This window comes from Macrotis lagotis, chromosome 4 (genome assembly GCF_037893015.1).
Source record: "Macrotis lagotis isolate mMagLag1 chromosome 4, bilby.v1.9.chrom.fasta, whole genome shotgun sequence".
Classification (NCBI taxonomy): Eukaryota; Metazoa; Chordata; class Mammalia; order Peramelemorphia; family Peramelidae; genus Macrotis; species Macrotis lagotis.
This window is the reverse complement of record NC_133661.1, coordinates 142,782,528-142,800,743: the sequence shown is the minus strand read 5'-3', so window position 1 is coordinate 142,800,743 and position 18,216 is coordinate 142,782,528. Positions and strand designations below refer to the sequence as shown.

General features: G+C 35.1%; 1 protein-coding gene across 4 annotated transcripts in view; it reads left to right on the top strand.

The window, feature by feature from the left end:
• Positions 1-18,216, top strand: part of PCSK6 (proprotein convertase subtilisin/kexin type 6) — a 280,328-nt gene that overhangs the window by 152,416 nt on the left and 109,696 nt on the right. For all 4 annotated transcript variants that reach the window (XM_074234241.1, XM_074234240.1, XM_074234239.1 and 1 more), the window contains 2 exons: positions 7,484-7,587; positions 11,031-11,148. In XM_074234241.1, the coding sequence (XP_074090342.1) occupies positions 7,484-7,587; positions 11,031-11,148 (222 nt within the window). The remainder of the gene's footprint in view (positions 1-7,483; positions 7,588-11,030; positions 11,149-18,216) is intronic.

Sequence of the window (18,216 nt, the reverse complement as noted above, 5' to 3'; positions counted from 1 at the left end):
TTATTCACAATGTCAGAAGCATAAAGTAATAAGCTATAGCCTTCATATATTAACAAATCCTTTTAACTTTGGGGCAAGTAAAGCCTGTGTTATAGGAAATAAACATATTATAAAAAGATAGTTTTGGACTACGATAGGAAACATCTTAGGAGGCGGCCCTTAAGTCGAAGTGCCATATTGTTGCCCCATTCTATTAACTATTCTAAGTTCTTGAACATATGTAGAACGGGAACAGAAAATGTCAGAGATCTGTGGGTATAAAATTAAGGAATCCCCTAAAAAGGAAGAAGATCTCATGGTCCACAGATGGACAAGGGTGCATTGAACCTTATTCAGAAATAGTTGACTTAGTTTGTGATGGAATTTCTTTTGTCCAGTGGGGTTCTCCTCTAACTTTATGAGACAGTGTGGTTCAGTGGAAAGTATACTGAATCTTAGTTTGTCCACTTAGAACCTGTGCAATTTTGAGCAAGTTCCTTAACTTCTTTGGGCCTCAATCTCCTTATTTATAAAAATGATGGAGTTTGACTAGCTCTCTAATGACCCCATTCAGCTCAAAATCTATGATCCTATGAACTACAATCCTATGACTTTCATGAAATCATATGGGAAAATAGGATTTTCTTTTTTTAGTTGTTTTGCAAGGCAAATGGGATTAAGTAGCTTGCCCAAGGCCAGATAGCTAGGTAATTATTAAGTGTCTGAGACTGGATTTGAACCCAGGTACTCCTGACTCCAAGGCTGGTGCTTTATCCGCTATGCCACCTAGCCACCCCTGAAAATAGGATTTTCTTAGCAGAAGCTTGATATTATAGTTTATTGGAATCCATCTGTTTTGTTCTAAAGCAATGGATACCCTAATGTAAAAACTTTCCAGATGAATAGTTTTAGCCTCAGTTAGTTAGGCACAGTTTATTTTTTTTATTATAGGAAGCTGTCATTTTTATTCCTGAACCTGCGAAAGAGCATTGGACAGGGAACCAGGAAACCTGAGTTCTAGTACCAGCTCTGCCACTAACTAGGGGGTAAGTCACAAATGAGGGTATTGGACTAGATGATTTCTAAGGTCTCTTCCAACTCTGGTCTATGATTCTATGAATATGTTGTTGAAAATACTGAGTTCAGAGGAACCATAGTAATTATTCCTATCTTACAGTGAAGATTTCAGAAAAAAATAGAGTGGACATCCCTGGGACAGGTATTATATGAGATGGTACCTGATATCTTCCTTTCTGTTCCTATTCTTCTATACTTAAACTGGATAAAAAGATTCAGATTTAGCCCTGCTGCAAAGAGGAAATCCCTACTCACTTCCTGCCTCTCTGTTACCAGTGACATCTATTGGGAGATTCAAAGTAACCTTGACTAGTACCATTCAGATAGGCAGCTGAACCTAGAACCCGTTTCACTAACCATTCCCTAGTTCTAGTGTGTACTGTATGGGACCCTTGGAACAACTCAAGGCATGACTCCAGATCAATACAAACCTCCTAAAAAACAACACCTACACACATACCCACACATACCCTCGACTATAATAGCACAAAAGAAGAAAAAGACAACCAGTTATCATGGGTACTACAATTTTACCCTGATTTTCAATTTCAAGTTCACTTTCCCCCAATAGCCCTACTGACTTTTACAACATATTTTGTCAACACTAAGGGTAGATAATTTTTTCCCAAGATGCACAAGGTTTCTTCCCAGATGTGATTTCTTTGACAAAAATGCTGGGGTAAGCAACTGTCATTTGATTAATCTATTTGTCAAAGCCCCAAAGCATCCTGTGCTCAGTGAGAGGTACCAGGTATTTTCCCTTTCACCTCTAGAGCCTACTGAGTATTATCCTCCTTTTGAATGGGAGCACTAGTTGGTACCACTGTTCCTCAGGCTCCCCCATAATCAAAGGACAAATCAGTCTTGGACTTGATGGATTCTTCTGCCCATCCCCTATAAGGGATGCTTCTTATCTGATAATACTTTTAAAAGGAGAGCAGAAATAGGATTCCCCTATAATTTTGCTCTTTTCTTCTCAAATTGTATAGCTAAGGTCAATCTATTTTATTGAGGGGGAACTAAATTTTTTAACTGTTAGTTGGAAGATGTGAATATGGACTAGTGATTGAAAACAGATAAGGCCTCTAAAGGAATTGTTTTTCAAGAGAGAAAGAGTTGTAAAGCCAAGAGTAAATACAGCAATAATAGAAAAGAACAGAAAGAAGTTCAGAAGGGGATACATGCAAATAATTAACATGTACTTTAAAAAGAAGAGTAAACCAAAAGCTGTGCTGGGTCAAGCCAAAGGTCACTGCTTCTACAAGTTCTATCTGGGGAAAGATAGAAAGCAAGAACAGAATCCAAAACATTAGGACTTCCCCCAAATCCTGTGGAAGTCAGAATGGAGTTAAGAATATATCTTAAAAGGGAATTAGTAGCTCTCAATAATATCAATAGAATCAATAATATCATAGAATCATGGAATTTAGAGCTGGTAAAAAGAAAACCCTAAAAAAAATCATCTAGGACAATTCTTCATTTAATAGACAAGGAAACTAAGACCCAAAGAGTTAAAGCACCTTGATCAAAGTTATACACCTAGTATATGTCAAAGTTAGGATTTGATCCCCAGTTCTCTGACTCAGAAAGCCATGTTTTTTTCTACTTTTATCAAACTATCTCTACAATAGCTTGTCTAAAGCAATTTCCTTGCTATTTACAGTGATGCTGACAGTAGCATGTTAACCATTCCTTTCTGGGCTTTGTTGGCATTGTTACAAGATAGAAGGCTTACCCTGTTTTTTCCAGGTACCACCACACCTGGTGTACTGTTGGCCTAGACATTAAGATCATTTTGTGAGATCAGATAGTCACCTTTATACAACAAGCATGTGCTGATTTACATAAACCAGGTTAGTAGGTACTGAGAAGTGGTAAGAAATCAATTGATCCCAGGTACTTTGCTAAATGCTGATGATACAATGAAAAAATAGAAATGCCCATATTTTCAAGGAATTCACTTTTTAATTAGGGGAAACATCATGTAGATAGATATATGGGTGGATAGATATAGATATAGAGATAGAGATAGATATATATAGATATATAGAGATAGAGATAGAGATAGAAAGATAGAATAACTACAAATTAACCTTACAGGGAAAACATTGGCAGAAGAGACCTCCTATAGCTCATGAAAAAAAATCATGAATTTTAAAAGACAGAGATGAGGAAGGAGTTTTTACCAGCTAGAGGAATAATAATGAAAAGACTAAAGACAAAGATATGGAGTATAGTATGAAAAGGTTGGTATGACAGGATTGAGTACATGGGAGAGTGTTATGTGTAAAACAACTAAAAAATAGGAGGAGGTAAGATGATAAAGAGCCTTAAATACCAAACATAGGACTTTATATTTGTACAGTTAGGGGTGATAGGGAGCCCACTAGAATTCTACTGAGTATGGGTGTGACATGGTCAGAACCAAGCTTTAGGACAATTGTCTTGGCAGCTTTGTGAAGGCTGGATTAAAATGGCAAAAGACTTGGGGCAGAGAAACTAATTAGTAGCACATTGCAATAATAAAGGTGAGAAGTAGTGAGAGGTTGAACTAGGATGGTGCTTATATGAATAAATCAAAGGGAATGCATTTTAGAAATACTGTGGAGATAAAAAATGATAGCTTTTGGTGTTGGTTTGGATATGTGGTATAAGAAACAAAAAGAAACTATGAGCTAAAGGTGTCAATCTGCATGAATGGAAGGGTACAGGTGCTATCAATAGTAATGGAGAAGTTCAGAAGAGGGGTAAATTTTGGTATTTTGGCCAAAATTTTGGCAAAAACTTAAGTTCTCTTTGGATATGTAGAGTATCAGATGCCCATGGAATTTCTAATTCAAAATGTCTATTAGGTCTAACTAGTGATAGAGGACTGGAGCTCAGGACTAAGGCTGGATATTTCTGGGAATCATTCACATACTTGATCTCACTGGTTCCCATGAATTCAACTAAGACTACAGAGAGAAAGGAGAAGAGCAAAGACAGTTACAGTTTGTAACTGACAACAATCAGTCTGAAAAACCAAGAGAGATCAAGGTCATGAAAATTTAGAGAGGAGAGAGAATCCAGGAAAATACTAGATGACAAGTTCAACTATTGAAAACGTGTAAAGAAGTATAGAGGTTGAGAAAGGGCCATTAGATTTGGCATTTAAAATATAATTAGTCATTTTGATTAGGGTAGTTTCGGTTCAATGATAAGGTCAGAAACCATTGTGTAGTAGTTAAGGCATGAAAGGAGAGGAGAGAAAGTAAAAGCACCAGGGGCGGCTAGGTGGTGCAGTGGATAAAGCACCGGCCCGGGAGTCAGGAGTACCTGGGTTCAAATCCGGTCTCAGACACTTAATAATGACCTAGCTGTGTGGCCTTGGGCAAGCCCCTTAACTCCATTGCCTAGCAAAAAACTAAAAAAAAAGGAAGTAAAAGCACCAAATATATACAAGACTTTTTCAAGTGATTTAGCAGAGAAGAGGAAGAGATTGAACTGTATTTGGAAGGATCATAAATCATTTTGTTTTTAAGAATTAGAAGCATGGATTATGTTTATAAGTGACAGGGAAAGAACCAGTAGATAGGAAGTAATTGAAGATTAGAGAGACAGAAGGAGAATAAAAGTGAAAATAGTTTGATGGAGAAGACAGGAGGAAATAGGATCAAAGAAGGTTAAACAAAAAAGTTAGAAAATACAAAAAAAGCTAATAGATCAAAGGAGCAGTAGGAACTGATGAAATCATTTTCAGTGGAGATGTGAATTTAGTTTTAGTGGAGGGGAAGGAATCAGGGGGAAGGGAAAGGCTGGGGAATTACTAATTGAACCAGGACTCAGAGGGAGGATGGAATAAAGGTAAAAGTCTGTGCCTTGTAGGGAGGAAGGGAATTTCTTTATTTGAGATAAGAGTGAAGTAAGAAAGATTGAGAGTGGGGCAGCTAGGTGGCATAGAGGATAGAACACTGGTCCTGAAGTCAGGAGGACCTAAGTTCAAATCCAGCCTCAGACATTTGATAATTACCTAGTGGGATGATCTTGGGCAAGTCACTTAACCCTATTGCCTTGCAAAAACCAAGAAAGAAAGAAATGGAGAGATAATATAGATAAATTTTATGGAGAAGAAATTCATAACCTAAGTTTCATATGAAAAAGAAATCACAATAGGGAATATGTGTCACATGACAACTTGTCCTCCTTCTTTATCCCTTGGACTTGATGTTCTCCAGATTATCTTCTGGTTCATGAAGCCCATCCTAATCTTCAATCAACCAATTCACTTGTGTGCTCTACCTGTCTCAATTCAGATTGGGACTTAATATCCATTACTATTGAGGCCTTAGTATTAGCCTTTGCCAGCTTTCTCCCTCACCATCCCTTAACATCTACCCCAAGGCTTTGACCTATTCTGACTCCAGATCATAGGGACTGTGCAATAACTTCTAATTTTCCACTACCCTCAAAGACTCTTAACAGCCTGCTTTAGACAGCCTCAGTCATCTCAGTTAAGTCAGAAAGCAGACATCTGCTGAGAACGGAAGAGGTGGAGTAGAGTTGAGGAGTTAGAAGGAAATAGAAGAGATCTGAATTAGTTATGAGATGCAATAGGAGTTCAGTATCTGAGAGAGATCACTCAGTTACTTAGTCAGTGTAGGTATCCCCTTTCTCAATCAAATAACCTTTGAGTGGCTAAAAAATTAATCACCCTGTTGCTTCAAATCAAGGTAGACATTCTTGGATGGCATAAATATATCATTAGGCCCATATTGAAAGACATTGTAGCTTGGCAGCATGGTAAGCCTTTGCAGTGACCTTGGAAAGCTCCATGCCATACTGAGGCATCAGAGAACTACACACTTTAATGAAGAGAATCAGCAAGAGATAAATAAAAGGATTGCCAGACAATTGCAAAGGTCAAAACAAGGTTGCATAACATAAATTTATAATGAATTTATTATGGAATTATATTATTGGATTATATTATGGTTTATAATGAAGTTCTTATTATAACATAATTTAAATCATTTTTGTGAAATTTTCCAACAAAACATAGTGGCCTTGAGCAAAAAAAACCTTCACAAACACCAAAAAAAATATCCCCAAATGTTGTCTCTTTGGCAAAATAGATATGAGGAAAAAAGTTGAAAAGGGAGGGATGGGCTTTAAGAACATTGTTGGAATGGATGACCATGGAACTTAGGCTAGTAGAGATGCAATTGAAGTCATGAGAAGTCTGGTGAACTTAGAGAATATGCAAAGAGTCAAAGACCTTAAAATAACAATAAGGATGAAGAATCAATTCAGTTATAGACAAGAAGTAATATATATGGGAGGAGAAGGGCTTGCAGAGAGTGCAAAGAATTTCTGAATTGGAGATCTAGAGGTTTTAACAGTTTCAAGTCATGATGAGGTCTTGTTAGTAGTCCATATGGAAGTAAAGTGTCTTTACCTTATATTAAAAAGAAAAACCATAGCTGAACCTGGGTTTCAAGAACATGTGATGACAGAGAAGTTGGAAGGAATCCTACTTATTATCTTTTTTTTCTCATTTTAAAAGTATATTGTTAGGAGATACATATAAAAGTAGGAAAAATATTGATAGGTGCCTGCATTTTATACTAAATTTCACTTTTAAAATAAAAAATGAATGCGTTTACATAGAATTGGAGATATAAAGTCTGTAACCTTCAGTTTCAAAAAATAAGTAACTGTTCTAGAATTTTTGTAGATTGTAATCATAATTTACTACATACTTTAAAAGTATATTAAGAGAATACATAGCCCTCCCAGAGTTTAGGATAGGTATAGGTGTTCAATAAATATTGTAAAAGGAAGTTATCTAAAGAGGGAACTTTTATTCCATGATAGGAGAAAAGAAATAAACAATTATTAAATGCCTAATTGTGTGCCAGTCACCTTTGCAAATGCTATCTTATTTTATCCTCCCCAAAACCTGGGGGGTAAGTGCTATTGTTGCCCCAATTTTACAGTTGAGAAACTGAGGTAGATAGAGATTAAGTGACTTGCCCAGGTCATACAACTAGTGTCTGATGCAGGATTTGAAATTAGTTCTTCCTGATTCCAGGTCCAAAGCCATGTCTCAAAATGGCCTCGCATTTATGCTTATCCTCGTTCCACTTTTAGAAAGTCTTATATAATTATAGATAGAAAATCTAGGTTTTGGATGTTTAAAGTTTTAGGCTTATGAATAAATAATTTTTTTTTACATTTCATCACAGTATTCAGTTGCCGAAAATTTTTCCTTAAGGGATATACAATACAAATCCACTAAAGAATTTACTCCTCAGTCTTGGGATGCTTGCTGAAATCTATATTCTACATGTTGCCAATGTGAAATGCCTCAGTTGGCATTTAAAGGCATCATCATCATCATCATCATCATCATCATCATCATCATCATCCTGTTTTTATATTTTTGTAGCAACCAGTTAACCTGGAGGGATGTTCAGCATCTGCTTGTGAAAACATCCAGGCCAGCTCATCTGAAAGCAAGTGACTGGAAAGTAAATGGAGCAGGTCACAAAGGTGAAGTAAATGGTTTCAATTGCCTTTGCCACTGTTTTCTTGAATAGACCAGTAGTTCTGAACCCTCATTGAACATAATGCCTCCATTCATCTTAAAGTGTGTTCAGGTTTTTCTTTTACTATAATAATAGCTAGCATTAAAGTTTGCAAAACATATTACAATTATTATCTCATTTTATCTTTATAATAACCCTGGAAGGAAGGTAAAGGCTATATGAACCCGATGGGAAAACTGAGGCAGACAGAGCTTAATGACTTATGCAGAGGAACACAAGCAATAAATGACTGAGGATGAATTTGAACCCAACTTTTCAGTCCAGTGCTTTCTCTATTGTACCATCTAGCTTACAGTGTGGGGGAGCAAAAGTAAGTTTAATTCACTTAAATGTTTAAAATTAAATATGTGAAACTTTGCTATAACACTGAAGAAATGAATAATATCTGAAATTTGTATAAGAATTTAATGTGCACAAATGCTTTACACATATATAATTTTAATCTCACATCTACCCTATGAGATTTGTGCTATTAATCTCTAAGGCAGTGTGTGTCTCAAAGGGTGTACCTGGAAACACTAGGGTGTAAGTTTCATTAGTTGTGCTGCAAAATTTTGCTTTCCACATTTCCATTTAAACATCATAATTGATAATCTGCTCTTTGGTCTCCATCCCCTCATCCTTTTGAGCTTGCAGTTAATGGGATAGACCATCAGAATGCAAACAGAATCAGTCTGCCACCTACTCTTCCCAGGTCTGTATAGAGAAGCTCACAATAACAGTTCTACCAGAAGAGTCTGAAGGTGCAAAGCTGCTCTTGCTCATTGTGTGGCATGAGGAAATAAAAGAATGGAATGGGAGAGGTTAAGGCTAAGAAAAGGCAGAATACCAGAATGGGTAATAGATAGGAAGTCCCAGTTGCCTGTGAACTCTTGTTTGTTGACAAACTAAACAATGAGTGAACCACACATCTTCATGGTAAAGAATACTGTGCCATGAGCAAAAACAATCTGAGAGCCACCAATCCAAGTTCACTTCCAGCTCCAAATTTCTATCATCCGAAATAATGATTCATCCAAGGTGATTTAATCAACGAAGTATCAAAAGGTGCACTCTAGCAGACCCAGCACCTTGATCCCAAATGTTAGCCAGCTTCAGTTTTTAGTTTTTGATGAGAATGCAAGGAAACCCAAACAATAGCATTATACAGCAAGACTTCTGGCATGTTCCCTATAAACTCCAAAATAGGCTATCTAGAAAACAAAGAGTAAGATTTAGTGATTTCATAAGGTCCAACAAGAACAATAACAACAACAGAACACTGGACAGGACTCTGAGGCAGCTCCATGGTCCAGTGTCTAGAGCTCTGATCCTGGATAAATAACATTTCCTGAACTATAAAATGGGGATAGTATCACCTCTTCCCAAGGTTGTTGTGAAGAAAAAAAGAGTAATATTTGTAAAATATTTAGCACATAGTCATGTATATTTATCTCTCCCCATCCCCATGATGGGCCCCACTGGCAATATGTTAAAGCTTAGCAACCCCTTCTCAGAATCATCCTATAAATATACAAAATAAAATAAATTCAAATAGGTTACCAAGGAAACCAGTAATATAGAAATTCAGTTCTATCAGAATTATTTGAAAGTTTGTGAACCCCAAGTTAAGAACTATCTGAAGAAAGATAGAGGTAGTTGATAAAGGAGATTTTGTAGTGGAATTTCTTCTGTCTGGCTCATGGATAATTTGAAAGATTATCTTGAAGTGTGTTTGTCTGTGTGTGTGTGTGTGTGTGTGTGTGTGTGTGTGTGTGTGTGAGAGAGAGAGAGAGAGACAGAAACAAGGATAGAGAGAGAGACAAAGACAGAATATCTGCATATATATATGTGTATACATATATATATATATATATATATTTCTTTAGCAGCCTAGGAATAAAACATTTTGAAACCACTAAGCTTTATGCTTATTTAGTTTTAAAAATATACATCTAATCTAGATATAATAAATGTAAGGAGCTATAATTTTAATTCACTTGAGCCTCATTATATGATATTGCTAAAGGATGAATAGAATACTGGCTAAGACTTGGGGTAGGGGTGTTTTGTTTTAAACATTTTTATGGCAGTAGGGTACTATACCAGAGTTTTATTTGTATTTAAAATTTAGCCTACCGTAAAGCAAAAAAAAAAAAAAACAACCAAAAACAAAACCAAATTGTAACTGCTTGTAACTTTCCCAGTCTTCAAGTTAGACTTCTAAATGTCCATTTCTTGATGGTCTAGATCACCAGTTGTGACAGGTTACTTCTCTAACTTTCCTACATAGTAACAGATAATAACCAATAGTATTACACAAAGATTTCAGTATATTACCTATACACTCTAAAACAGACCTCAAAGAATAGGATTTAGGAACTTCAGAAAAGTAAGAAACCACTTCAAGCATGGTCTCTTTATTTTTATATCAGGTATCTCTGTGACCCAATGGATTGGATCATTATGTCCTTCATATAGTAGTTGTTGTTGTTTTTAAATAGCAAAGGAAGAAAGGTGAATGAAGTATGATTTAAGTTTTATTTATCCTATATTGCATATGATAATGCTTTCCATTTTAGTTATAGAATCACAGAAATCAAGAGTTGGGAAGGACTTCAGTAGCCATCTAGTCTAACCCATATACGAAAGGAACTCCCACTATCACATACCCAACAAGTGGCTAAGGAAAGGAAAGCCTTCATTTCTGTTAGTAACACATTCCTGTTTGGGACAATTCTAACTATTAAAAAGTTTTTCCTGACACCAGGCCTAAGTTTACCTGTTTATTACTTCCATTTACTGCTCCTATTTCTGTTCACAGGATGCAAATGGAATAAATCTAATTTCTCTTCCACATGGCAGCCCTCTAAATATTTGGAGATTACTATTATATCCTTCAGGGGTCTTTCTCCCTCAAATTAAATATCTTTAGTTTCTTCAAAAAGAAATGCTCTTACAAATAAGAGCAAAGGTTGAAATCTATCATTGCTTTGTATGGTCAGTCAGCTTTCCTCATTCTATGACCGCTCACCACATATTCTGAACTTTTAAGGGAGATGTAGATTTGAATCCTCTCTGAAATAGTTATTGTTTAATGCAATCCTGGGGAAGTCACTCAGCCTCTCAGACTCAGGCTCCTTTTTTTTGTAAAATCAGAATTCCAAAAGAAGCAAAGAGAGTTGCCATGAGGATCAAATCAGAAAATATTAAAAGTGCTCTGCAAATCTTAAAATGTCATGTAAACAGGAATAGGAAAAAGTTTTACAATTGTCTGAGAGCTTGGAATTTCTTTGCCATGTAGCTTTGTACAGCGGTCATTGAATCATAGCCCAAGATTACAGCCATGAATGACTTTTAAAAAATTCAATCAAAAAAAGCCAGATTCTGAAGCTTCTGTCTTTTTAGTTAGCCATCTGTATGGATTTGGCTTGGTGGATGCAGAAGGTATTGTAGTTGAAGCTAAGAAATGGAAGGCTGTACCCTCTCAGCATACGTGTATTGCAGCATCAGACAAGAGACCCAGGTGAGTTTTTGGTCTGATTTTGTGTGACTTTTTTGTGAATATTTGTTTTATATATAACATTGATTTAAGGTGATTGTGCACAAGTGTGCATGCCCATATGTGTACCTTAGGAACACTGTGCATTTACTTTCTTTTCAGGATTGATTTGATAACAAATCTCTCTGGAATATGGGAAAGAAGACCCCTCTTAGTTCACTATAGGTCACACCTAAACACTCCAAGATAAAAACACCTTTAGCCTATCAATTCTGACCCAACTTTTGAGAGACCTTTCTCTTAAAAACTGGTATACCTAGTCTGGTCTATCTAATTCAGTTTCTTATCTCTGTGATGCTTTATGGCAGGGAATGATCATTGCCTTCCATTTTTAGCAAGTTTAAAAGTTAGGGAAATATTCCCAAATAATTCTACCTTTTTAAGTAACATATTATATTTCCTCATTCATTTCTACAGTAAGTGAATCCATATAGTAATCCCTCAAAGTACTGTACTTCTGTTAATGACCTCAAACATCTTCTTTTAAATTCCTAGTTCTAATATTCACTCCAATTCAACAAATGATCATTGAGTGCCTATTACAGCCAAAGAACCACACTAAGTACTGAGGAGGTAAAGATTTTTAAATGACATGTAAAGAATAAAGTGGTGACCTGGAAGACAGGAAGATTTCAGTTCAGATCCTGCTTCAGATACTCACTCTGTGATTTTGGGCAAGTCACAACCTTTCTCTGCCTCTTTCTCCTCATCTGTCACTCAATAAAGATGTGTATAGCACCTAAGCACACAGTCTACTTGGTGATTGGATTCCTGGAAAAAAGAAGGTCCCTTTCAACTCTGTATCTATGATACTTTCATTCTACTAGAAGGACCACAACTTTGACATAGATATTCCAAGATTTAGTGAAGTTCATACTTACCCTTAGGTACCTTACTTATCCTTGAGGTACCACACCCATCTTGAGAATGTTTATCAGTTATTACTGCTCTGGACTGGTCAAAACTCAAATTGCATTTGCTTTTTATTTCAGTTTTTAAAAAATTTTTCATTCATTGTGAATCTTTAAATAAAATTTCCAATCCATAAAGTGAATCAGACAGAAGATTCTAAATAACATTAATAGAGAAAAGCAGATTGAACTGCTTTTGAATTCTATATTTGCAAGGGAGGGAAAGAATATCCTCATAGAAAGTGGACCTATAGTTCTTATTCATTGAAAAAATTTGGCAATAAATATTATTATTGGATAATGTGTTTGAGAATGAAATGATCTATATATAAAAGGTGGTTGTTGTTTTAATATGTGAACTAAGGCAGAATATCATGTGTCAAAACACATCTTTCTGAAATAAGTCCATTTCTTCTAATAAATAGCATACCCCACTGCCAAAGAAATTTGAGAAAGTATTTGGAGCTAACATGAAGGGAGGTGTTTTGTTTTGTTTTTTCTTTTTAGAAGTTGTATTTTCATAGTTCTGCTAACTCCATAGATTGTCACCTGGGGTATGCTCTCTAGCATACCTCATAGACAGATATGCAAACATTCAAATAGCAGTCTTAAACTCTGAAAGACCATTTACTGTAGAGCCTATGACTGTCTCATTCAGAAGTAGACTTAATAAAATAAAAGGGTGAGGTTTTTCATGTTTATTTATTTTAAGTGATGCTTTGGGTAAAGCTAATAAGAACAGCCATATAGAGTCAAACCAACAGGCCATCCAATTCAATTTCTTATCTCTGTGATGTTTTATTTAAAGGAATAACAATCACCTCCTCTTTCATCAACTTTAAAATATAGAGAGATAATCCTAAATAACTCTAACTTTTTAATAATTCATTATTGTTCTCATATTTTGATGACTTTTAAGAATGTCTAGGACAGAAAGATGCAATATAAGATAGGAGCTGGATATAAGATAGGAGTTGTCCCTGCAGCTTTGATTCAATTTGCTGACCAAATGTTTGGCCTCTTGTACAGTATTGGTGACTCCAATTTAAAACAGATTTGTTTGTATGTTTTTCCTTTCAGGGCAACTCCTGAATAAAGCATTTTTATCACTGCCAAAAATATATTTTTTTAAGGGAGAGAGGTGCCTAGGTAGGGGAATGATTGTTTTGATTTTATTTTTTTCAATAAAAGCACAAAGTCTAGACAGTACAAGTTGAGGGAAACAGCTACAACATACAATGTAGCATTGTTCTTTTTTCTTTGAAGAAAGTAGAAATTCAACCAGTTTCATCAGGAGATGAACTAGACTCCCACTAAATAAGCATTAAGATTTATTTTTCATTTAAAGCTATCCAGAAATATACAAAATTATCACCTCCTGTTCGAATTTTCTTCATCAACCCACCCAATCCCACCTCAACCTTTTCTAAGGAAATGAAAATCAGATGCAGTTTGATATGTCACTTACAGTAATAAGATGTATGTGAATGGCAGAAATGTGTTTCTTTTTTTCTTGCCCTTTGACACAGTCTAAACTGACTCCAGTATAGAGATATTATTCCTGCAAATGACTGAGCACCATCAGATTTGAAAATAAATTTGGGACAAGAGTTCAAGCCCTTGGGTAAAATTAAGAACTATTTGTTTTATCTAAGAAATTGTTTCAAATGACTTTTAATGCCTTTTGGAGGCTCAATGACCATTAGATTTGATCATTTAAAAGGAAAAAAAAGAGTGCGGGAGGGAAGGAGCAACCTTCAGAATTGGGACAGTGAATGAACATGGCTAGCCACAACTTTGCTTTACTCCTTTTATCTTCATGTCTTCTGGGTGTGGTATCTCCCTGCCTGCATCTGTCTAGTTCTTGAGCTTTCCTCCACCTCTGCCTTTTTCAGCATCTCTCCCTCTCATCCTGGAATCAGTTTTTGAGCAGTTCCTAGGATCTTCTGTCCACCCCAAACCAGGTCAAAGCCTCCTCCTTCAATGGTGAGTAGCAGAAAGAGAGAGAGTAAGAGAGAGAAATAGAATCTTTCCCCAAGGATTCCTCTTACATATACATGTGTGTGCTTGTGTACCTCCTCTTGTGTAGAAGGAGAATATTCTTCTGGGAAGAGACTGATGGTTGGTTAGCTCTGCTATAGAACTGAACTTTAGAAAATAGACTCTGGAAGTGACTTAGTTGTTCTTTCTTGACTCTCCTGGAAGCATTCTGAATTTGAAGGCTGAAGGGGTTCATTATTAAGCAGAATTTTATTGTGGAAAGATCCCTCTACATTCCCATGAGTGTTGGTAATAATAGAAGTTACAACTTTTGTTCTTTCCATCTAGCCCCATCACTAAACCTGATCTTTTTGGGATAAGGTCATTGTTAAAAGAGATGGATCATCACATTAAGTGTTGGATCTAAAGGTGAAGATTTCTTTCCTCACATGTCAACTTGGTATTCTCAGCCAATGCTCAGGGAATAGCATTGCTGCTTTTATTGGCCTGAATCATACAAGCTACTTGGGATTTGCTGAAATAAGCAAGATTAATTGCCATTCAGAAAATTATATTTAATTTATTTAGTAAAAGATGGCATACCCTATATCAAAGAGAATTCTCTTTGCTACTTGTTAAAAGATCATCCAGAAAAGACCACAACCTATAAATATGATATTATAGTAGAAGAATTTGTACTTCTAGATGGGCATCCCAGAACTTAGGCAGTAGTTTCAGGCAGATAATTATGGATAAAATCATTTAACCTTTTAAATTTTGACTTTCCTCATATTAGGCAATGATAATGCATATCTTTTTGCAGGATAAAGTTTCAAATGTAAATGAACCACATGAAAGCAAGGGACAGTATACTGAAAAAATATGAAAACTAGCACGCTGTTCATTACTTGCTTTGAGTTCACTAACAGGACTTTATATTGCAAAGGCATATTTACTGTGAATAACATGAGTCTAAGATTTTTCTTTTTAGAACTTTGTTGTATAGATGATTTCAGAACTGCAGATACTTCCCATTGTATTTGTTAAAGCCGAAGACCAAAAAAAGTCTGGCTAATGAGTCAGAGAAAGATAATCAGTAAATTCTCATGAAATTATAGGTCTAGATTTTTTAAAAAGTCATCTATCAGGATTCTATTAGCACATATCGTGACCAATATAATTTGTTAGAGTTATATGGTGTGATTGAAGAAGTAAGCATACAAAAGTGTTGGCTAAGCCTACATTCCTGTTGTGAAATTCAAATACAATTATAAAAACTAATCAATTTTCATTTGCTCATGGAGCTCTAATGGCTTTAATCTAAGCAGAACATCTCACTTTGACAAAAGAAGTATAATCATCACCCTATTTATTAAGTTTATAAGTTCATCCCTGCTGCAGACGATGTATATGTCTACTTTCCGTGAGGATGGAGCTTAAATTGCATTCATTTTGTTTTTAAAGTAGTTTTTCTCCAAGGCAAAAAAAAAATTAAATTTGCTGCAATGCTTTGGGAATAAAAGAAACCTAGTTTTAAAATATATTATGTATCCCTTGAAACTATTTGTCTGTTTTATCCTTGCCTGCTCTCTTTTTTGGAATAAATTATTTATTTATATTTCCAAGTAAATGAAAAAAATAGTTTCAACATTCATTTTTTGTAAGATTTTTGAGTTCCACATTTTCTCCCTCCCTCCTTTCCTTCCTCTCCTCCCCTTAGCAAGTAATCTGATATAGGTTACACATGTATAAAGATGTTAAACATATTTCCATATTAGTCTTGTAAAAGAAGAATCAGAACAAAAGGGGGGAAATGTCATGAGGGGGGAAAAAATCAGAAAACATAAAACATTTTTAAAATGTAAAACGGTATGCTTTAGTTTGCATTCTGACTCCATCATTCTTTCTTTGGATGTGGATGGTATTTTCCATTGCAAGTCTTTAGAATTGCCTTTTATCACTGTACTGCTAAGAGGAGCTAAGTCTATCAGAGTTGATCATCACACAATATTGCTATTAAGGTGTATAATGTTCTCCTGGTTCTGCCCATTTCACTCAGCATGAGTTCATGTATATCTTTTTTTTTTTTGCAAGGCAAATGGGGTTAAATGGCTTGCCCAAGGCCACCCCCAGTTCATGTAAAACTTTCCAGATTTTTATGAAGTTCACCCATTCATGATTTCCTAATGAACAGAAGGACTCCATCACATTCATATATCACAATTTGTTCAATGATTCTCCAACTGATGGGCATCCCCTCAATTTTCAATTCTTTGTGACTACAAAAAAAAAGATGTTATAAATATTTTTGTACATGTAGATATTTTCCCCATTTTTATGATCTCTGATATATTGACCTAGTAGTGGTATTGCAGGATCAAAGGCATGCAGTTTTATTGCCCTTTGGGCATGATTTCAAATTGTTCTCCAGAATGGTTGGATTAGTTTACAATGCTACCAACAATATATTAGTGTCCCAGTTTTCCCACTTTCTCTCTTTTTTTTTAATTATTGACCAATTTGATAGGTTTTGAGGTTTTATTTCAGAGTTGTTTTAATTTACATTTCTCTAGCCCATAACAATTTAGGGCACTTTTTCATATGACTATAGATAACTTTTAATTTTTTCATCTAAAAGCTGCCTGTTCATATCCTTTGACTATTATTCAATTGGGGAATGCTTTAATCTTCTTATAAATTTGACTCAGTTCTCTATATATTTTAGAAATGAGTCCTTTATCAGAAATTCTTGCTGTAAAAATTGTCTCCCAACTTTCTGCATTCCTCTTAAACTTGGTTGCATTGGTTTTATTTGTGCAAAACCTTTTTAATTTAATGCAATCAAAATTATCCATTTTGCATTTTATAATGTTCTCTATCTCTTCTTTGATCATAAACTTCTTACTTCTCCATAGTTTTAACAAATAAATTATTCCTTGTTTTCCTAACTGGTTTATGCCTTTATGTCTAAGTACCCCCCCCTTGCTTTCATAATAATTCAAACTAATATGAAAAATGCTAAGACTTTCCCTAATTCATCTATGAAAACTAAAAACATAGTTTTAGATTATTCTTAAAACAAACATTAAGACAACCATTAAGACCAAGTTAAAAAGACCCAAAGGAAATATCTCTAATATATAGGGTAGATTCTCTATAAAGGATCAATGGAAGAGCAGGAATAAAAGTGACATAGGATGGAGTAGAGATGGATTGCAATCTCCAAGGATGGAGGAGATACTCACATCAAAGAAATGATGATCTATTGAATTATCACACTTTAGACAAGCTTAAAGACAGTAAGACCCAATATACATGCATTTTCTTGGTTTAAACTGGTTTGAGAAATTACAATCCATATGGAGTTGATAGCTCAGCATTAGTCTGCACTTATCTAAATGAAAAATGCATAATCTTTAAATAATAGTTGATTATACATGCTATTGGTTGAGAAAGAAGACACAGATTCAATTTAGTTAAAATGAAAGGGACAGAGATGACCTAATTAGGGTCCCTTACAGTGTGGAATGCCTACTGTTCTTTCATTCACTAAATGATTATTTATTAAAGGCAAATAATTACCATATTCAAAACACTATATTAGATATTGAGGGGATAGAGATATAAAAAGATTTAAGCATGATCTCTAGTCTTAGAAAACTTAGGGTCTAACCTGGAGGATAAGACAAACACAAATGTGCAATAATAGAAAATAACTAGACTAATAAATAAAATATAAGAACTTAGGTGTCGGTGGATGGGTGGGTGAGGCTAGAGGAATTAAAATATCATTTCTTACTACAGAAATTAGGGAAAGCTTTATGTAGGAGATAATATTTAAAGTGGCTCTTGGAGGACAAACAGAATATCAAAAGACAAAGATGAATGGGAGGAGAATTCTAAATCTAGAAAATGGTATGAACAAAGGCTTTACTTAGGTTTACCACTGTCCTAGGTGTCTTTGATAATACAGAAGAAAGGTAACTTAAAATCCCTTTGTACAGGGAGCATCCCAGTCTCCCAGAGGAGACAAATCCTACTCATAAGAAGCTTACATTCTGTTGGTGTTGATGAGTACATATTAAAATATGAACTGAATAAATATAAAGTTAATAAAATAAAATGCATAAAAGTAGCTACA